At 40.9% G+C, this 22,068-nt stretch overlaps 3 protein-coding genes across 7 annotated transcripts; all 3 read left to right on the top strand.

The window, feature by feature from the left end:
* Positions 1–277: 277 nt before the first annotated feature.
* On the top strand, positions 278–5,182 carry LOC306841752 (putative C-type lectin domain family 20 member A). 3 transcript variants are annotated; one of them, XM_079371716.1, is made up of 6 exons: positions 278–957; positions 1,767–2,147; positions 2,392–2,727; positions 2,980–3,065; positions 3,844–3,934; positions 4,435–5,182. In XM_079371716.1, exons 1-6 carry the CDS (start codon positions 660–662, stop codon positions 4,455–4,457), a joined length of 1,215 nt encoding a protein of 404 aa, XP_079227842.1. In that variant the 5' UTR covers positions 278–659; the 3' UTR covers positions 4,458–5,182. The 3 variants fall into 3 exon arrangements, with proteins under 3 accessions (XP_079227842.1, XP_079227843.1, XP_079227841.1); XM_079371717.1 differs by lacking the exon at positions 4,435–5,182 and having other exon boundaries at positions 278–732; positions 812–957; positions 3,844–3,990; XM_079371715.1 differs by lacking the exon at positions 4,435–5,182 and having other exon boundaries at positions 3,844–3,990.
* Positions 5,183–5,492: 310 nt separating this feature from the next.
* On the top strand, positions 5,493–10,083 carry LOC306841259 (macrophage mannose receptor 1-like). Its single transcript, XM_079371041.1, has 8 exons — positions 5,493–6,142; positions 6,326–6,363; positions 6,467–6,502; positions 7,241–7,579; positions 7,657–7,986; positions 8,900–8,991; positions 9,210–9,327; positions 9,460–10,083. The coding sequence occupies exons 2-7, from the start codon at positions 6,330–6,332 to the stop codon at positions 9,300–9,302; spliced, it is 924 nt and encodes a 307-aa protein (XP_079227167.1). The 5' UTR covers positions 5,493–6,142; positions 6,326–6,329; the 3' UTR covers positions 9,303–9,327; positions 9,460–10,083.
* A 5,681-nt stretch (positions 10,084–15,764) lies between these two features.
* LOC306841131 (E3 ubiquitin/ISG15 ligase TRIM25) lies at positions 15,765–20,932 on the top strand. 3 transcript variants are annotated; one of them, XM_079370807.1, is made up of 9 exons: positions 15,765–16,088; positions 16,770–17,615; positions 17,701–17,809; positions 18,783–18,878; positions 18,997–19,230; positions 19,346–19,368; positions 20,209–20,357; positions 20,453–20,500; positions 20,592–20,932. In XM_079370807.1, exons 2-9 carry the CDS (start codon positions 16,951–16,953, stop codon positions 20,885–20,887), a joined length of 1,620 nt encoding a protein of 539 aa, XP_079226933.1. In that variant the 5' UTR covers positions 15,765–16,088; positions 16,770–16,950; the 3' UTR covers positions 20,888–20,932. The 3 variants fall into 3 exon arrangements, with proteins under 3 accessions (XP_079226933.1, XP_079226935.1, XP_079226934.1); XM_079370808.1 differs by lacking the exon at positions 15,765–16,088 and adding an exon at positions 16,518–16,619; XM_079370809.1 differs by lacking the exon at positions 20,453–20,500 and having other exon boundaries at positions 15,766–16,088.
* Positions 20,933–22,068: the final 1,136 nt, after the last annotated feature.

Consider the following 22,068-nt stretch of genomic DNA (forward strand, 5'->3'; position numbering starts at 1 on the left):
GTTTTAGATGTCTCCCTCTTCCAACACACCTGATTCAAATGATTACCTCATCATCAAGCTCTGCAGAAGCCTGATAACAATCCTGATCATTTGAATCAGGTGTGTTGGAAGAGGGAGACATATAAAACATGCAGGATTGTGGCTCTCGAGGACCAGGGTTGGCTACCCCTGCCCTAACTGATTTGGGGCACCACTGTCTTTTCCTCCAAGGACATCAGTAGTACATCTTAGTTTTAGAATGAAATATTTCGGCAGCTGTTGTTTAATCACAATCAATCCAAAGGTTGCACATTTGTCAATGATATTGTCTGTCTGAATGTTGGAGATGCTTTTTCACTTTTATAAAGTGCCATTATCTTATTGAACCTTGCTTGTGTAGTAAGACAAATGTTGTGTTTTTCCATTTCTGGTCATTCTTTTTCAAAACGTATTTCTGTAACTTCATTGATGACTTTTCTTGCCAGTTGACTTGGCACCACTGGGAATAGCTACGCAAGCGGGAAATTCTCCATGGCCTGCTTACAACGCTATTGATGGATCCCCTGGGCCAGATCATCCAGAACAAACTTTAAGCAATGTTGGACTACAAGCCAACCCATGGTGGCAGCTAGACCTGGGAAAAACATACGCTATTACTGCGGTGTCCCTTATCAGAAGATATGAATGCTGCGTTTATGAAATACAAGGTGCTGAGATCCGTATTGGCCCTAGGAATGACATCAGCAACCAGAGGTAACATAAGCCAGACCAGTAAGTTCTTACTTTGGGTTGGAATAATTCAGTTTAATTGTTTACTTCCTCTCATTGTCAGATGTGCCATCATCTCGGTTGACACTGCAGACATTAAATATGACTACCTGTGTGGACAAATGGAAGGGCGCTTCATCACTGTTCATATTCCTTCACCTTCGGCGTCTCTGACCATTGCTGAATTACACCTGTATGGTCATGAAATTGGTATGCTCTTCACTTCGTCAAGAATATTTTTTCTGCCAATATCAAAATTACATAGGCTTACAACAGATGTTCTGCTTATCTGAAATGAGCCTTTAATCTTTATTTACTGGCCAAGAAATGCCAAAAGAACAAAATGCCATGACCACACAATAAGCAGAGAGCGATCTATTGTCATAGATTCTTCTCAAGCCAAATTAACATCAAAGAAAGAAAACATAAACTCAATACCAATCTGAAAATACCCCACCAGTAAACATGCAGGAATCAAACCTGACTCAGGTGAAAGCAAGAATGTAACATGTGAGTGTGGGCTAGTGCAAATAATATGTAGAGAACGAGCAGGGAGGCAGGAAGACGTGATTGGTTCATCAGATTGGTACCTCGTGGCAGACATCAGTTGAAGTTTTTACAAGCTTACAAACTGCTTCAGATGACAGATTTTCTGAGGTCCTTTGTCAGAGCACATAAGTTATTACTTACTGTCAGGACCGAAAGACAATTTCAACCAAAATCTTAAAAAGTGTATATCTGGAGAAAATTATTAACTCTGCCTTTAATTGGAAAATAATATATATTTGTAACTTGCAAACAAGTATAGTGTAGTAAGTTCAAGACTGCCCTCTGAGATGTAGTCGAGATAAAGAGTATCACAGAGAAGGAAGCGCTCAACTGAAGTACACGTGCCTTAAATTGGGGGGTGTGCTACTTTTAGTACACATTTTGAGGAACGATCTATCGCACCAAAGTCTTGTCTTTCCTGACCCATTCATGTGCCATAAACATATTCTTGATTTTTTTTTTTCTTTCAGCCTCAACAGATTACTGTCATTCTGACAACTGCCTTCGCGATTACATACTTGTTCAAAATGAAGCAAAAACGTGGTTGGAAGCCCAGGCCGACTGCAGGGAGCGGTACACTGACCTGGCCACAATCAACAACATAAATGCAATGAGCAGAGTCGTTGACGTGCAGGAGAATTTCTTTGACAGCTTTTGGATGGGGCTGTATGAAGACGTCTTAGTCTGGAGGTGGTCTGGTATCGATGGAGGGAGTGAAGCCGAGTACAGTAACTGGGATAATGATGAACCCAGAGTAGGGAATGACACCCAGCAATGTGTTTCTATAAACAACTCAGGGAAGTGGAAAGTCCTGGACTGCACCGATCAACAATATTTCATTTGTTATGATGGTAATGAAGTGTTAAAGATCAGTTGCTAGTTTCTGTAAGCTGGTTGAATTTTCTATCAGGAAAACATGCCTCTCTTTTTTTTAGTTCATTATGTTGTATGGCTCGAATTTTAAACTACTGTGTTTCCAAAGTTAATAACTGTATCATTTAATTAAGTGATTGTTTTTTTATTGCACACCGTCTAGTATTTAAATATATATTTACAGTCTATGTTGATTAATCATGTTCATTCCTGTGATTTCAGGCAGAGTCGGTGCACCACAAACTAAGGTTTATATAACAAAAATATTGAACTGGAAAGCAGCTCAGAGCTACTGTAGGAATAAACACACAGACCTGCTAAGCATAAGGAACGAGGCAGAGAGTCAAGAAGCCCTGTCCATGATGGGAGGTAAACCGGACACCTGGATTGGGCTGGTAGGAGAGACCTGGAGGTGGTCTGATGGAAGTGACTCCCCCTTCAGATACTGGTCACAGGATCCTCTGGCTAGCTCAGGGACTGGGAAGAAGTGTGTCCAGGTCTACAAGGGGCAATGGCACGTGAAGCCCTGTGACACCAAATCTATGTTTCTCTGCTACTGTAAGTGTTGTACGAGGACATCAATGTTTGTTTGTTTGCCAAAAAACCTTGTCAAGGTTGATATGTGATTAATAATTCAGCTCTAATACGCTAATACAGTAGGAATTAGCAGGCACCATGTGACAACCATTGGTTTGTGGACTAGTATTGGTTTCTATAATACTATGCTATACCATTGGTTACTAATGGTATAGCTCTTGTGACAACCATCACATTTAAAAACATTGACCTCACATGCAATATTGTTTTCAGTTGTAAAGAAGAAGAAGACCGTGTTCAGGATCAGAGGTAACCATGACATGAGTGACCCGCTGATCCAACAACAGATATCGAGGAAGGTGAGAATCAGAAATGTAACATATTTGGTGCATTTGTAGAGTCAAACGGACGAAAAAAAACATGTTTGGCTCTTTATCTTTGCTCCGAATTTCATTGATAAAAACCCAGAAGTTCATTATAGGGTGAGTCAAACCCAGAGTTTTGTCTGAAGACCGTAGAATAAACAACTGAAAAAGCCTTGAGAACGTCAATTGATCTACTTGGACATGTTTCGGGGAGAGGGGCGGGCTTTCTGACTCCATACTTTATTGTTTATAGTGAGAAGGCTGACTCAGGGGGCAGAACAAACACCGAGCTGTGGGAGTATCACCCACCTGGGGGAGGGGCAACTGCCCTTTGTGATGTCATGAAGGGAAAAACGGCCTGTTTGAGCACACATTTTCTGAAAAGTGGAGCAGGCAAAAGACGCAGAGGACGGACTTTTTTTCATAATTGAGGGGTTTGTATACAAGCTTGGGAAAAATAGCGACGTTAGAAAAACAGGGTGAAGTGTATTTTGCATAATATGCCACCTTTAAAATGGAGATCAGCATAAAACGTAAACTTTAATGTGTCTTCTCAATTGCTATTCATCTGCGACGTAGGGAAATGATCTTTTCTGATTACTATATCATTTAAAACCTTGAACATAGAAGTACAACATTAGCACAGATTTCAGCTTCTTACTCAGAGCTTCATGACTCCAGAAGAAAAAGGCTGTTGAATGTTATTGGCTGTTATTTGCTGATTAATAAAGTTAGAACGAATTTCAAGAAATGTTGTGTGCGTACTTTGTAGCTGGAGGCAGAGATGAGAGAAAGGGGCATCAGCGACGTCAAGATCCACTGGAGGTCGTCAGAACAAGTTTCGCAAAAGAAAAGAAGCCCAGGTAAGTTTGAACCTGTTTCCACTTAAATATATTTTTAATTTTAAAAGTAGCGATGCATCTACCCACTTTTTAGTTATGATCTGATCCCGATACATGTGTACAGAAAACACAACTGGTTGTGAGATTATGTTAACCATAATTGATAGTGTTATTGTTGTTTTGGGTTTCGTAAGGCTACACAAAGCTGTAGGGGAAAAATAATAATGCATTAAATTTCTCCAAAGAAATGTATCTGAGCTTTGTGTGGACTTTACAAACAAACAGGAAGCAGCAACAACAATCACAGGTCTTCAAACTAAATCTTTTAAACTGAAGTGTGAGTACTTTTGATCAATAAGTGGGCGGTCACTGTTGAGCTCTATTTCATCTGTGTGTGTGTGTGTGTGTGTGTGTGTGTGTGTGTGTGTGTGTGTGTGTGTGTGTGTGTGTGTGTGTGTGTGTGTGTGTGTGTGTGTGTGTGTGTGTGTGTGTGTGTGTCTGTGTGATCTTTTCATCAACAGCTGTGTGCCATCAGGGGATCTGAATCAGGAGTGCGGAAACTTTGACTTGACTTCATTAAGAGGAGACAAACCGAGACAGTCGAATATGTGAACATTGTCATGATGTATTTAAAGGCAGGGTTGGTCATTTTGGAAAAGTAGATTCAGTAGAGTGAATATTAATATAGTAGTGTGAGAATACTGTTTCTTCATGTGATGTTCTCCCTGACTGTATAAAGGGATTTTAACCGTACCTTTTCTTTACCTTTATGAAATGCCTTGAATACAAATGTATGTGTAAAAACCTCTTTTGAAAAACTTATGTTTGACATTTATAATTGAAGTTTTCTGCTCTTTTAAAACATGAAAATGTAGCGACAGGAAAAATATCTGCGTGATGTTGGAAATGCAACTTTTAAATGTGCTTAGCACCTTCATATTGAACACAAGGGATGCAGGGTTACATGCATTGCACATAGAAGGAAAAGTTTGAAATTGAAGGAAGTAATTTAAATTAGCTGATTGCTACACGCTTGCTAGCTTAGCTTAGCATCAAAAGCTAAAAACTGTGTAAGCTATGGCTTCCCATGATATACTTATGTATTTGCTAAACGCATTAGAAAACACAGCTTTTCAAACCCGACTGGGCTCTCAGGTGCTGATGTGTATGATGACTACTTATCATCATTTCAAGAATTTTACATCCATACTGTAGCTCCATGAACATTTTGTTTTTGCTGATTGTGACTTAAAATAAAAATATACCGAAACAAACCGTATGATGGATGTTGTGCACTGTGTTCACTTTTTGCAGATCAAGATTTGAAAAACAAAAAAAGAGGGAGTTTCAAGTTTCAGGTAAAACATAGTAAACAAATAGACTTTCATGGACCATGTCAAAGAAAAGAAAAACAAAGAAGGTGGACCCAACTCCTGAAAAAATATGTACTATTCTTTTTATGTAAGGTCTTGGACATCTCAAAAAATAACATTATGCAAATGTGCATGACTGTGTGGCAGTAAATTGAAGCTACCTCAATAAATCTACAGCTGTTGTCGTTTAATGTGTTTCTCCTGTGGGCTGAAACTATGAATTTAATTTCAGTTCGTTTTGGGGCGACAGGCATCTCAATCTGTCGGGACTTGGGTCGCGTACCGAAACATAAAAAGGTCATCTGGTCATCGCTCCATCCAGATCCAGAACAAGCTGCAATGGGGATCGGACCTTTTCCATTCAAACATATTCACTGTATACTCAATTGTTTTACATTTTCAATAACCTGTCAAGCACAAAAATCCACAGCTCTGTACTGTACGTCTTGTGTTACACTGGACTTCAGTGTTACCTGTTTGATTGTTGTTGTTCTTTGTCAGTTGCTTCCTAATGCTTTGTTTTTTCTATCTCAGTAACAAAAGTGTCAACCAGAATTTCCCTCAGGGTTTGATCAAGTAATAAATATAAATAATATATATATATATCAATATTAATAACACGAGCAAAGAAATGCAGAGAAAAAGCAAACCAAGGTGGGCAACCAAATGAGCTTGTTCAACCAGCTGCTGCTGAAGGAACATTGGTAACCAAATCTGCTCATATCCTCACATCCTCACTGCTGCTTTGCATTAAAAATGAAAAGTGACACAAATATCCATATATCCCCCCCACACCCATCGTACTTCCCGGACTTCTAGCTCGGGTTCGTCCTGAGAGGTTTCAACAACGAGAGAGGTAGGTCCACGCTCAAAATCAGTTTTACTTTTTGAAATATTAATAATAATAATCATGCACTCTGTGTTATCTGATGTTATCTGATGACAGGATGTTATTCTTTCTTTTCTTACCGTCATGTGCTCAGTGTGTGAAGCTGCAAATCTAAAACAATGTGTAAACTTCCTTTGTATTCTCAGTCAGATAAATGATGTGGTTACATCGCGGTATCCCCTTAATTGGTAAGCTCAATAAATTACTGACTGTGGCTGATTTGTTTGTTTGAATTCTACTGACACTAATGTGTGATGAAAAATGAAACGACCAGTTTGCTTTTGTCCACAGGGCTTCTCTTCCTGTTTCAGAGGACCACTCAGCTGAGTACGTATCTTTTCATCCCAAACATGTTTTTTTAAAATTGTCTGTAAATACTTGTCACATTGGTCTGTCCAATAACCATTCATGTTGGGAACGTTGTGAAGATGCAGGATATTTTAAAAGATGCTGTTGCATTAATGGAGTCAAATTTACAATTGGAATTCGCGCAAATTTGTATGTGACCATTTATTGATACAGATTTGATTAAAATCACTGATCAGAGTTTTAGTGTGTCACGAACACCCTTCAGACTTGTTGGTTTCGGTCCTTCTCACATGCTAGTACCATCTGAGGTCCAAACTGCACTATTTCTCATTCAATCAATCTGATTGGTTGAAAAACAAAACTATGGGAAATGTGGGTCCCGATTTTCATGAAGGAGTTGGTGGTGGGTCCTCAGGCTAGACCAGTTGAGAATCTCTGGTTTCAAATATTTATGATCAGAATGAAGTTTGTGTTTGGCGTCGAGGCATTTCACCACTCACAGTATTTATTTAAATGCAGTCGGAGCCTAAAGGTGGACGCAGTGCTGGTTCAGGTCAGAGCTGGGAGTGAAAGGAAATCTTGCAGCGTATATATTAGTAGACCACTGATTGGATAGGTGTTGTAAGGTGATTGTTGAGAATGAGGCAGGTCAAGTATGAAATCAACGAACTCGAGTTAGCTACCTGAACTAGCTCGCAGGCGTCGCCTCCTTACTGGCAACGCAATGTGATGAAAATGTTCAACTTTTGCCCAAAGCCTCTCCGCAATACCACCTCATCAAAAGCTACAAGAACTGGCATGACGCTCAGAAGTTCTGCAGGCTGATGTACACTGACCTCGCCACCGTCAACAACATGGACGACAACAACGAGTTGCTGAAGGCGCTGGAGGGCGGCGGCGGGACTTACAGCTGGATCGGGCTTCAGAAAGGAGACACTCGCAGGTGGATGTGGTCGGATGGCAGCGGTCAAGTGTCGTTCTCCAAGTGGACTGCCGGTCAACCATCAGGCAATGAGTGGTGTGCAGAGTTATATGATACAGACGGCTGGAATGATTTACCCTGCTACATAACGATGGGTTACGTGTGCTATAATGGTGAGTAAAAGACGCGTTGTGAATTATGCAGCGTGTAGAATGAACCCTGTTGACTCGTTTGCCCTTTCTCTCTTTAGGACACGACAACGGTGACAAAAGTTATGTTTATTATTCTGACTATCGTACCTGGGCTGACAGTCTGGAGCAGTGCCGCAGTAAGCACACTGACATGGCGTCCATCAAGAGCCAGCAGGATAACGCCGATGTCTTCAAGATTCTGGGAAACAGCGCGTGGATCGGTCTGTCCAGTGATGTCTGGATGTGGGCGGATGGAAGTCAGACCTCCTTCAGGAACTGGCTGACTTACAAGCAGAATTGGGAAAACTGCGCTGCAGTTTCGGCTTCTTACCAGGGGCGCTGGGTTGATGCTCAGTGTAGCCAGGAGAACACATTCGTCTGTCAGGGTGGTGAGTAAAATGTCACTTTAGTAACTTGGTAGCAAAACTTCATTAACAATTGATCGTTAACATCTAGAAAATGGAACAGGCAAATTGGAAAAGCTTGAAATCATGATTAAAGAAAAAATCTTTACAAATATTTTTATTATAATTTATTTGATATTTAGTGTGTTTTCCAGGAGTCTGGTGCATGTTTAGACATGTCTATTTGCAAAAATTCAAAGTCCACGGAAACAGGGCTTCTCCTACTTCCTCCTGTTAACAGTAGCCGCATGAAACACTAGCCCCCCCCCTCGATGAAAATGTGTGGAGTGACATCACAAGACAAAGACGGCACTGATCCAAGCCCATTGGCTCGTTGTAGCACAAGCTGCCCTCGGACTGACTGTAGCATTCCCAATATGGTAAAAGGGGCGGGACATATCCGAGAACAAAGCCAAACGACTGACCAATTACGAGAGAGCAGATCAGCCGACCTGGGGACCCTTTTTTTTTTTTTTTTTTTTTTTTTTAATATGTGGGATTGTGAAAGTTAGAAATACAGGCAGAGGAGAGAGCCTGCATGGAGCGGCAGGATACATGAAATCAGACACTTTTTTCGAACATTAGTGATTGTGAACGTACTTAAGTAGACACATAAATTAGATATATGAACCCCCAAAAGGGTATAATATGGGACCTTTAATAACAGAAATAAATTATACGTATCGCCTTTTTTATAGAACATATCATATCTTATGTGTTCAAAACATTTACTTAATTATTATGACGATTTATAACCAAAAATATTAGCTTGAGTTTCATGCACCTTTTTTTTTTTCTTTCAACAATTTTTCTTTCTTTTTTTTTACTGTGGGATGAACAGCAGATGTTTGTCGCTGTTAGAAAGGGTTAATCATATGACTTTGTTTGGGTGCCGCAGGTCTGAAAGTGAAGAAGATGGTGATGAGGATGATGGTGCGCTCAGAGGGGAACCTGAAAGACTCAAAAATAAGTGAAGCTCTCCTGAAAGAGGTACGAAAGAACACAGATCCTTCTGAATATTTCATGTGCGTCTGAATTTTAGGGCTACTGCTTTAGCAAACTGCTTGGTGCCCCCTACTGGTCTGGTGGTCCCAAGCAATGGCCAACTTTGCCTGTTGGGAGGCAGCACCTCTGTGTTTAGCTTTGTCAGCATGAAAGTAAAAAATGGAAGTTTTTTTTTTTTTGGTAACGCTAGTTTCTTCTCTAAGTTGGAGACGGGCCTCAGACTCCAGTCGGTGTCTGACTTCACTTTGAGTTGGAGAAAGGACCAAAATGGACAAATCTTCCAAAAACATGAATAGTTGGAGGAGGAGGTCGCAGATACAGGTGAGATTTGTTTCCTGATTCTAAATGTCGTGCACACACCTTTTATAGTGTCAGTTCAATTCAGAAAGTTTTTCCCCCCACTTCACTGTACATTAAAACAAGTTATATAATAGTTTTATTTTCTCATTTCAGGATGCTGACTGTTGAGCAGAGGGACTCTGTTTGATTCGGATCAACTGGTGGGAGCAATTACTACGTTAAAGCATCGTAACGCTATATTTAGCTTCATTCAATAAACGTTAGAATTTGAACTCATAAATTAATCATCTTTTAATCTTGTGTTTATGTATAAAACTGTCCCATGAGGGTCAATAAATAAACAATCCAATCTACATAAGATGAAGTGGTATTAATTCAACTTTAAATTGCCTTGTTGTTGAAATGTGTAATATATGTTCATTTGGTTTTAACTTTCCAAACACCTGATTTACATGTACAGGTACTCACTTCTGTTAAAACACGTGATAAGAAATGGAAAATAATCGGCACACTAAAAACAAAACTTATGCAGGTGTACAATGTAAGGTGTGACACATTTTTAGGTGTAAGGTGAACATTTGCATTCCCACCTGTGGAGTGACGAAGCAGAGAGACTTGCACTTTCGTTTCTTTGCTAGTCTAACGTCTATCTATGTGAGTAGTATGTGAATCTATGTTGTGTTATGCGTTGAAGGTGTGACTGAAAAACACGTATAAGGAAGTTTACGGGAAATCAGAACATTCCAGTGGAGTGACTGAACCGAACAACTCTGTCTTCATTTCTGAGTAAATGTAACTTGTATTAAAAAAAAAAAAAAGGAATGGCATCTTGTCCTTCCAGCATGATGACATTTAAAGTAATTACTGACAACGCAATCAACAGAGCCTTTGCTGTTATTGTTTGATGAATCACCACAAAGGAATGAAACTCAACACAATGAGATATAAAGTAAGTATGTTAAGGGGCGAGGCTAAAATCTGCTCATAAATAAGATACCTCGGGCTCGTAAGTCACCCACACTGCGGCTGGACTTCAAACAGGTAATAAGATTTGCATGTACGGTTCTTATTTGTGTGCTTGATGGATTTGAACTCACAGTGTAGATGTGGTGTTTTACTGTTTACCTGTAACGTTACCTTCATGCTGATTTGGTGGGTTTCACAAAACTGACTAAACCTTTTTCTTTCACCATGAACTCTAATTGACCGTTCACTGAATCGCCTCTGGGTCACTTCCAACATTTGGTACTTTTCCTTTTTGATCGCTGAGATTCTGTTCTTTCAATGCTCGTAAGAGGGTTTCAAATCATGTGAAAGTGTTTCATAAAATATGTCTAATAAAAATACAGCAATTTGCTGAAGCTAAAATACACCGAGCAACTTTAATTTCAGATAGGATTTTTAGCATTTTAAGGGTTAGAAACAATGTTGTAGGTAAGAAATTTACTGTCTTTTCACTTGATGTGTAAAGTCACAATTTATTTTTGTAATTTTTTTTTGTTACAGTGCACCTTTAAAATATGAGTGCATTGTGTTCAGATAACTTTTGTAGGTTAAAACAGAAGTGTAAACAAGCAACATACAGTATCATGAATTTCAAGATTTCCAGCATTTCATTCTCTTAACCCACATAGCGCACAATCAACGAGTCGATCAGAAATACCAAGATATTAAATGGTAACCAAGCTTTATCGTGGTTACCCACAAAATCTAGCATTGTTATGTGTTCAAATACGTTTTCAACCATGAATAGCTTTCAGGTAATCAAAGAAACTCTCATAAGTCACCGTCAATTCAAAACCTAAACCATCTAACACTTTGGTACACTTTGGGAATCTTGCTTTCAGATCTTTAAGACTTATCATACTTTAGAGTCATATCCTGCCCCCCTCTTGAATCTAAGGCTGGTTTCTGCTGCTCTTGTGTCTGTGCTGGACTATGGGGATGTTTTACACATGTTGTACAATGGACAAAACATCGACTGGTTTTTCAATTCTGCAAATATGAGTAAATCAGTATAGATGATAAATAAAGTGTTGCTTCAGATGCTGTAAGTATTTAATATAAGGGCTTAAGCTCAGAGGGGCATTAAAACAGTATTTAAAACATTGATAAATGATTCAGTAACTAATGGTTACAACATTAAACAAGTGGAGAGTCAACAGCTAGCTAGCAGCTCTGTAGCGCTATTTCAGGAGTTCTGACGCTGACATTTTCCAGAGTTTGTTTCTTACACTTCAAAAAAAATATAGAAACTGTACAGGCTGAACCCTTGGATATGTTTGAATCATAATCATGACTGTTAAGTGCTTTTCAGGAACTCAAAGACATTGCACATTTCTCAAAAAAGACAGAATAGTCAGAACAGAAACTAACAAACATCGCAACATTACACACAGGCAGCGTCATCTTTCCAACAATGGCATTCCCATCTTCCCCAGCTCTGCTTTGTGTTCAGTGATGATTGGATAATTAGAGTCTGATGACAGGTTAATTATGTTGATAAAAGGTTTTACACTATGCCGGTTGCGCTTAAGCTGTCAGTGTGACAACTATCCAGCTGCAGCTTCTGGCATTGACGACTGGAAGTGCAGTTAAGGTTTCTTTTCCAGAAGTAAGACTTTATCTATAGTTGGATTTTTAATATTGGAAAGTTACGATGCCAACTTTTTTATCCCAAAGTGGAATAGACTAGCTCTTTAAATTTAAAGAGACACACACCAAAACGGAGCATTCTGAGAGAGCTGGTTTCTACAGGATCACAAATCTCTGGTGCTTGATTCATGTCACATTTTGACCAAAAGCACAGCACAGATGTTTAATTTAGACCATGTTCGTGTTCTCTGTTTCCTCTTTTGACATGGGCTCTGTTTTTTCGTCTCTTTAGGTTGTTTGCCTTTTTTGAAGAAGTGAAGACTAAAAATGGATCACGACTCAACAGAAACGTCATCTGACAGTGGAGATGAAACCTTTCCAGTTCATGAAAAGATTAGTTTGGCAGAAAATTTGGATTTGCTAGATGATATCAGAACATACGTAAGGAAGAACCCAAAGTCCCCCAACACACAACTGTTCTCTTTTCTGGTGCTGCTGAACACTTATGTTCCTGGATCCATTCTTCTGAAATCTGAGTGTCAAAAGGTCCTTGGACCTCCCGATCTCATCTATGGAGGTCCCCCATTTGAAGTAAGAATGGCGCCTTTTATTAACTTCATAAACACATCCAGTCCAAATCCTGACCACGATTACTATCACCTACAGTCTGCAGAGAAAGCTTTAGAGCTACTCGTTGGCTCAGGAATGTCAAGGAGTAGTATTGTGAAGAAATTCATGTCTGTACTCTGCGGAAATCAGGCCGAACAAACAACAGTAGAGTTCATCAAAGAGTTACTGACAAAGAGAAAAACAGGAACACATGGCAAAGAGAAGTTCTCCCGATTAATTGAAGATATATCTAAGAAGGAGATTTTTGACAACGCTGCCTCTGTCTTGGAAACTGCATCATATAAAATGAGACAGATCCCCATCTATCCTCAAACTCTTTCCCGTTTGTATTACATAAAGAGAGGTGTTGAAGGCTATGACAGTGCTGAAATTTGGGCAAAGATAGCCATTGAAAGAGCTCCAAACAACTCGTATGTGGCCGACACTCTTGGCCAGATTTACAAGAACCGTTTGCTGAACCTATCAGCCTATCAACTGGTGAAAATCTTAAACATGATGCAAGAGGCCTTGAAGGTGTTCAAAGATGTGGAAAAAAAAGCTGACAGAGAAGAAGGGCCTGAAATGACAGATGAGGGGAATGTAAGTAATTCAAATACTTTCAACAACAGAGGCCGTTTTGGCTTCATCCAAGTGGCAGAAATAGCCTTTGAGAAACTCAAAAAGTTTACACCTGATCCTCTGACACACCTCCCCAGTTTAGAAGAGGAAGTTAAAGCCAAGTTTGACTTTTTCGAATGGTACCTGTGCTACTCCAAGCCCACCAAGACAACTACAGAGCCGAAATACTTCTGGAAAGACGTTGCTCTCTGTTACGAACATTATACCGGAAACCAAGCGGCAGATTCCATCAGCTTTTCAGGCCTCCTGGAGTGTTTGAATCATGGCCTGTTCACGTCAAAGGGAAGACGCGCTAGGTTTAGGGAGGTAAAGAAAACAACCTCTGATTTAGAGGCAATCTGCAATGATATGAAAACCAACTATGAGGCAAATGTCGAAGATGTCAAAGCAGCTGAGAGGTACATTCTCTCAAATATCATCTTGAGCAACAAGCAGTATGACTCTCCAAAACTCACTCCTGTGAAGGAACTTCAAACCATTCTGTCCAGATTCTTGGACACTGAAGTCGGGCATAGAAGCCCTGAGTTTTACCTTTTGGTTCTGCTGCTGTTTTGGCCTGAGGGACCTCAACCTCAGTCGGTTGAAGAAGAAGAGGAGGAAGAAGTGGAACAACCAGCAACAGAGGACAATGGGTCAGACAACGAAACCAGCGAGGATGAGGACAGAAATGAGGAACAGGAATCAGAAGGAGCGCCTGCACAAGATCTGCAACAACACATTGCATTCATGGAGCAGGCATATAAGAGAGTTGAGTATGCCAAGTACCTCCGAGGTCGATACCTTGTGCCTCTCTTTTTTCTGGGAAAGGGCTCTGGACTGAGCAAGTGGGTTCACAAATCAAGGTTGGATGCAATTGTGGAGAGAAAGGTAGACGCTGAGCTAGCTAATATACCACTGAGCAAAGATAGAACAAAGAAGAAATGCAAGTGGATCAATGGCTTGTGGCGCAGTGGGAAAGTGTGGCAAGTCCCAGAAATCCAAGCTATCCTTCTTGGGATTGAGTTTCCAACTCCACAGGATCAAGAACAACAAGAACTGTTGGTTTTTCTTCGAGAAAGGAAAATTTGTACAATAACTAGGTATGAATTAAATCTTTCAATGCACCCAAAGGTTTTCTATCTTGGCTTCACCATTCAGGGTCCAGTCTTCTTCGATATGTGAGTGCAAGTTAAACGTTGTGTTGAGACCCTGACAGACAGATGATGAACATTTTGGAAATGAAACCAACTTTTTTACTCACCTAAGTGTAGTTGTTATTTAAGCTTGATTTTAGTTAGTATGGACAAACCCCATTTGGATGAAGACTTTCTGCTGTATTCACTTTGACAAAAACAGGGGCGTTACTTTTTCTCTCATAGAGCCTGATGCTGGAACAAAAGAGTAGGAAAACTTTGTTTAGTTTAAATATTTAGTCAAGTTTTTTTCTCCTTTGATAACATTTTTAAATAATCACAGAGGTAACTTTCCTGATAGCTCATGCATATTTTTACATCTTTGTTTTTGGTTTAATTTCTGTTTGAACAAATCTTTTCTGTCTATTCCGACATAGATCAATGATTTTTTTGGGAGAAACATGTTGTGAAAATGAATGAAATGCATGTAATTGGAAATAATGATGAAATTTGTTCAATCAAATAACTTGAATGAATAATGAATTTTAGATTTAGATTTTGTGAAATTAAACTAAATTGATGTCATGTGGTGTCTTGGTTTTTTTATTAAATTATTTTAGTATCTATCTATATTACATTATATTTTATCGCATTTCAATTATTATCACCTGGAGTTGGATGTTTGTGTTCACGCCCTCTTTTTTTTTTTTAACCTGTAATATTTTCTAATATCTGGTATGAAAGGATGTTGTTTGTTTAGCAAATAAAGCTTGTGTCAAGATGGAAAAGAGAGTAAAAGGAACAATCCTTAAAAGTAATATTATTGTTATGGCATACGTATAACATGCTTATATAGCTTGTTTATTTTTCTTATGTTGTCATTATATGCACTGTGTATTTTAAATTTAAATAAACACTTTCTCGCAAAAAAATTAAATAAAATACATATATATATATGTAAACACACACATATATATACATATATTTTATATATGTATATATATGTATTTTATTAAAATTTTTGCGAGAAAGTGTTTATTTAAATTTTAAATAACTCTCAAAAACTATATATATATAAAACTATATATATATAAACACACATGTATATACATCTATTTTATATATGTATATATACATATACATATATATAGTTTTTTACGGCCAATCCGCGTAAAATAATATTAATATACTAAAATAATAAAAAAAATATTATTAAAAATAATAATAATTAAAAAAAACAGATAAAAATATAGTAAACGTGATTGGAACCTTCATGCTTGTGGTACATTTACTTGAACTTTTTCGAGCTTGGATTTTTTATACCCCCCGAAAATACAAACGCTTTCTCAAAGAAGATGAGGGCAACTGAATTTCTTATTTTATTTATTTTATTTCTCAGAATTCAGAGAAAACAAGTCAGAACCAGGTCAGAACTAAAACAAAAAACATTTCCACGACCCTAATCCTCTTCCCGTACTTAAGGAACACAGAAAGTTAAAAAGAAGAAGCAGAATTTCCGAGTCCACCCTGAAGGCATCATTTTCCCCGCATCAACCTGCCCCACTAACCGTTAGCCGTCCGTTTGTCCGTCGCTCAGGTGTGTGTGTGTTTGTGTGTGTGTGTCAAATGCCGAAACCTCCAGATGAAAAACTAAACGCCCTGTAACTGGAATAATACCCCGGACTTACAAGCGGACTGGACTGTTTGTGAACATTGGGGGTGCTAGCGGACGTCACGTTCACGCGTTAGCTATAGCAAGACAGGTGCATTTGCGTTAGCCTGGTCGCGTGGGGATACAAACAGCGTGGATTTATCTTCATCACACAGGTGAGACACACTACTTTTCTACCTGTCATATGTTGATGAGAGAGATATGAGGGAGGGAGGCGAAGTTAGCCAGGTGCTGGTCTCTGAACTAACTCTCAGTGGAGGAGCCCGATGGAGAACAAGCATCCACAGACGTGTCACCTTTTTTTAAAAAGCTGACAGGTTGAGGACAAAAAAAAATAAAAATACAAAAAGAAACCCGGCTGGGAAAAAACTAAAATACAGGGAAACCACGTCACCTTTGGGTCACGCAGGTGAAGAACATCGGTTATCAGGAGGTCATGGCCTCTAAACAGAGTCTTATCTAAGAGAGGCAGCTGACCTTGTTTTTGTCTCAGAGGATACGACGAGTTAACTTCATGTTGTCTACTTTGCTACCAGGTACGTGTACTACACAGGAAGTGACGTGTGTCATGTTTGTAAATCACAACAATAAGGAGAGACTGAATGATCACCATGGTAACCAAAGGCCCTGATCATATGTGATTGTCAGATGTGTTTTTGTCATCCTAAATCAAACACATGACTGTTGTGAGTTTTCAGATCTTAAAGGGACGTGTGTCAAGAGTTTAAAATTAAAAAAGATAATGACTTGCACCTACAGCATGTAACCAGTTAACAAAGTGAATGATTTTTACCTTCAACACTGTTTTAAAGCGTGTTTTTTGTTTTCTCTTAAAGCGACAGCGACCTGACATCGACGCAGAGAGACGCTGGACACCAGGACGGCTGCAGCCTCCTTTCCCTCTCTTTTCCTCTTTTCTACCCACCTCTATCTGTCTCTTGTCTGCTCTCACCCGTCCACCTCCTCCGTCCCTTCACCCGACCTCTTCCTCGGCGAGCGCGCGCTCAGAATACGGACATGGCCTCGGCTCAGTCGGATCAGTCCAGGGTCCTGCAGGAGGAGCTCACCTGCCCCGTCTGCCTGGACTTGTACCGGGACCCTTACTTGCTTCCTTGCGGCCACAATTTCTGCAAGAGCTGCCTGGATCGCTTAAAACGACAAGCGGAGCGGGGTCGCTTTCGCTGTCCGGAGTGTCGCGAGAGCCACCGCTGCGGCAGCAGCTTTCAGAAAAACTTCAAACTAGCCAACATCGCCGATGACTACCGTCACCGGCGCCGAGCTACCACGTCAGCGGCCACGGCTTTGAAATCCAGGGAGCTGCTGCTGTCTTCTGTGGCCGTGCAGCAAGCCAGGAGTGTTTCCTCGGTTCCCTGCGACTACTGCCCGCCAGCGGGGGCCGAGGCGCCGGGCGACAGCGCTGCAGGAGACTCCGCCGCTTCTGTTTCTATGGAAGCGAGCGACGAGCAGGAAGCTGCCGCGGCTGCTTCTTCTTCTTCTTCTTCTTCTGCTGCTGCTGCTGTCTCCATGTTTGCAGTCAAGACCTGCCTGAAGTGCGAGGTGTCCATGTGCCAGGAGCACGTGAAGCCTCATCTGGAACTGCCGGCGTTCAGAGAGCACCCGCTGACCGAGCCGATGAATGACTTCTGGAAGAGGAAGTGTCCTGATCACGATGAGATATATCGGTAGGAGGCATGTTGATGCGTTTTGTATTTGAAAAATGTCCTTAAATGCAGTTTTGTCAGTGCTGTCGTGTGTGTGTCACTGCAGGTATTACTGCATGGACGACAAGGTGTGTGTGTGCAACGCCTGCACCATCGAAGGGGGTCACCTGGGACACACCATCAAGACCCTGAAGAACACCATGAAGGATCTAAAGGTACACTTCTCATCGTGGTTGTCATGGTTACTGCTCCTGCGTTATTATTTCCATCACAGTATTGACCGAGTTTCATCGCCGCTCAAAACATGAAAAAAAAAAAAAATCATGATTCCAAAAAGTTTTCATTTCATTTGAAGCTGGTGTTGTTGTGAGCTTGTGTTGATCATTTAACCCCTCGACGCCTGTTGTCGTGAATTTGCATCAAACAGCGTCTGTATTCCTCCACTGCCGGTTGATGCACTTTCAAAACAAACCTAGGAAACTTTTCCAAGCATTAGTTTGTCCAGTCGGAGACAGAACAACCTCCATTTGATGTGCTTATGTGCTATTTTTATGTAATATATATTTAACTGCTATTGTCAAATAAACGTTCTCAACTTATTTAGCATCTATGAAAGCAGAAACACTTCCTAAAAAAAAGTTGTAATACTTGGAAACAAATTCAGACGTCAAGGGGTTAAATCATGATGGTGGTTGAAAACGCTGAATGGTTCCAAAAACTCCTCACAGGAGCTTGAAGTAAACAATCATCAAGGTCTATAGAGACTCAAACGAAGAGGAGGAGGAGGAGGAGGTACTTTGTTTCAAAGCTCCCACAGTCCTGTGACGAGTCTAGAATACTTATGAATGTGTGTGTGTGTGTGTGTGTGTGTGTGTGTGTGTGTGTCACATGGTCCACAGCCTGTGTTCTGATTGTTCCTGCTCACTGTGTGCTGTTGAGAGGTTTCCAGTGTGTTGCCATGGATTCTCTCTTCACAAACCTGTTCCATGCTCTTTGACCTGCTTCGTGTGTGTGTGTGTGTGTGTGTGTGTGTGTGTGTGTGTGTGTGTGTGTGTGTGTGTGTGTGTGTGTGTGTGTGTGTGTGTGTGTGTGTGTGTGTGTGTGTGTGTGTGTGTGTGTGTGTGTGTGTGTGTGTGTGTGTGTGTGTGTGTGTGTGTGTGTGTGTGTGTGTGTGTGTTGTTTGAACAGGGCTCGCTGGATAAACAGCTGTACAGAGTGGAGAGGAAGTACAGCATGGCGGAGAGGAAGCTGCAGGAGCAGAGGGAGAAGGAGAGGCAGAATAAGGTCAGAGGTCACGCAGCACGCTGGAAATGTTCGTCCTGAATCCAGTTTTCCATAAAGTGAGGTTTAAATGATAAACGGACAAACTTTAAACGCCGTCCCTCGTCCTCCCTCATCACAGAAGTTCCTGGACGACTCGGAGCAGAGCCTGACGCGGCTGGGAGACGAGCTGAAGGTCAAAGTGCTGCGCTTCGTGGCCCGGCTGCGGGAGAGCACGCGCGCTCACTGCGACACCAACGGGCCGGCCATCCAGAAGAACATCTCCAGGATCTGCCAGGACCAGGCGCGCCTGCAGGAGGTGCGCTGCGGCATCGAGAGCCTCATGCAGGAGAACGACCCCTTCCACTTCATCCAGGTGAGACGCAGCCAACTTCCTGTGGAAGAATACAGCGAGCACTGCGTGACAGTGAAGTGCTGCTCACCGTGTTTCTAAGTCTTTATTCAGTCTGTGTTTGTGCTTCTCTCCTCAGGCCTACAAGACGACGGGGAAACAGTAAGCATTCTATTATTATTTTTCAATCCTCTCACTCTTTATTTATTTTATTTTATTTTATTTTATTTTATTTTATTTTATTTTTATTTTATTTTATTTTATTTATTTTATTGTATTTTTTTATTTTTATTTTATTTTGTTTATTTTATTTATTTATTTTTATTTTATTTTATTTTATTTATTTTTATTTTATTTATTTGCACCAAAAAATACAGTTACACAAAAAAGAAAACAGTAAACAAGAATAGTAAGTGCGTGAGAGATTAAAATAGGAAATCAACAATAACCAGAAGAGAAAGGAAAAAAATAAATAATAATAAAAGAAAGCAATACAAGTGCCATCTTAATAGCCCACACTTAAGTCAGAGTGTGTATAAATGTAAAATAATTATATTTACGCTTTTCTCCGTTGATCGATTAGTAATGTTTGTGTTCGGCGTGAATGTTACGTACTGCTCCTCTCTCACCCGCTGGGCTGCGTTCACATTAGTAAGCGTACGTACGCAGTCTGATACAGCAGGGGGCAGCGTGCACCGAGCGGGTTTGTTCATCTGAGTCGCTCCCGCTAGCTGAGGATGTTTACCTTGTTTCGGAGACGGCGTGAACGACCCGAAGAGGCTGCGAAGAGGTTTCGATGTTCTTCACATGTCGGGGCCACTTCCTGGTTTAGCTTAGCGCTTTAGCACTTTGGGGGTCAAGCGTCTTGGCATGATGGTTACCAACAGAATGATCAAAAAGACTTTGATAAGAAATATTATTCTTCCACTTGGATTTAATGTTAAGATAGAAGATAGAGATCTTTTGTTGTGTGTGTGTGTGTGTGTGTGTGTGTTTTTGTAGGTGTCGTCGGCAGCTGAGGAAAAACATGTTCTACCCGGAGTACGTGGACATGGAGACGGAGGTTCTCGGGGTGATGATGGAGGAAGAGATGAAGACGTTCCTGGTTGAAGAGCTGCCTGGTCACATCGTCGCAGCCATCAGCACCTTGTGTGAGAAGTCTTCTGTTGATCAGCGTCCTCTGATGTCCCGCTGTCCTCACAGCTCAGATCCCTGAGTGTCAACTTATATGTGATGTTTTTTTTAGCCTTAGCACGAGTTACCATGGTGATCTACAGCCTGAGTAGTTACCCCGGTAACCAACTATCAGGGCCCCGGGGCTTTTATTTGGGTTGCCGCGGTGTTGATATCATTTGTCACGCATTTTGTCTCTGTCCTCTCCTCAGGTCATCTCTCCGATCTGGAAGAGGAGGAGGAGGAGCAGGAGGAGCAGGAGGAAGAGGCCGCGGAGGAAGACGAGGACGACGACGAGGACGACCTGGACGACAGCAGCGTGGAGGAGATGAGGAGCGAGGGCGAGGAGGAAGACGAGGAGGAGGAGGAGGAGGAGGAGGACGACGAAGACGGACAGGACCAGAGCGAGCTGGCCGACGACCTCTACAGCCCGGGGGAGGACGAGGAGGAAGACGAGGAGGAGGACGAGGAGGAGGATGGAGAGGAGGAGGAGGAGCGAGGGGTTTGACGGAGGACTTGACAATAAAAGCACTTTGATCTGCGTGACAGATGCTCCTGATGTTACACGCAGCTTAACTCTGAATGTACACTCACAGACTGGAGCAGCTAACACGCGTTTGCCTCAAAGCCGACTCCACACACTGGACGAGGACAGCGTGGACATTACGCTTAACCCGTGTCGCACACTGCTAAACCTCCTTCAGGTGCTTCGTCATTGAAGAGCCGTACACATGAATGTGAAATATACGAATGTGGTGGGAAAGACTCAAAACACCCGGAAAAAAAAAAAAAAACCCTTCTGCATGCCTGTGATGACAGATTTTTCTACCAAATATTTTACAAAAATATGTGCAATTTGCCGAAACAGTATTTACTAATTTGATCTGATGATTTTTCCCGGAGCTTTTGCCAGATGTTTTCATACCAGAGGTGCTAAACAGAGAGAGCTTCGATACGCTTCTGATGTGATTTTTATTTTCATTTTCTTCTCCTCAAATATTTCAAGCATTACTTAAAAAAAAAAGAAAGAATGAAGGTCCTTGAGCTCCCCAGTTTGTCTCACCATAGAAAGCCTTTTGATGGGAACAGTATTCTTCTAAACATGCTGACACGCTCGCCCTGGATAAGAGCAAACACGCAATTCTACGAACAGTCGACTTGAATGGTATGCATTATTATTATTAGTTAATGCTAGTTAGACATTGCAAGCCAAAGAGTAAGGATGTGTGCGTGCATGGAGCATTTAACGTTTGTTTGCTTGGCATGATGCTAGAAACAGAAAAAATGCAACGTGTCAATAATAACCCGTCTCCGTAGGCGACAGGTTACCTTTGCTTTCCATAGATGTGCTTTAAAAAGTAGTTGATGCATTGTTTAAAAGAAGTGGATTATTATTCCTATGCACTCTTCATACATTATTCTCAAAATATCCAGTTTAGGTGATGGGACGTTTTGCACTTTCCTATAAAATGAAACTTACTATGTAAGGCCTGAGCTCTTTGAATGTTGAAAGTTGAATATTATTTTGATACATGGTGAGGGGACGTCGTGACGGGCCAAATGGAAAAGCCAATAAATGATTATCAAGTCTGTTGAAAAGTGAATTTGTATTCAGTTGTTTTTTTTTTCCCTTTGCAAACAACCCACAAATTGACCCAATTAAACACATCATACATACCTTGCTAAAGT

Source organism: Symphodus melops (genome assembly GCF_947650265.1).
Source record: "Symphodus melops genome assembly, chromosome: 20".
Lineage (NCBI taxonomy): Eukaryota > Metazoa > Chordata > Actinopteri > Labriformes > Labridae > Symphodus > Symphodus melops.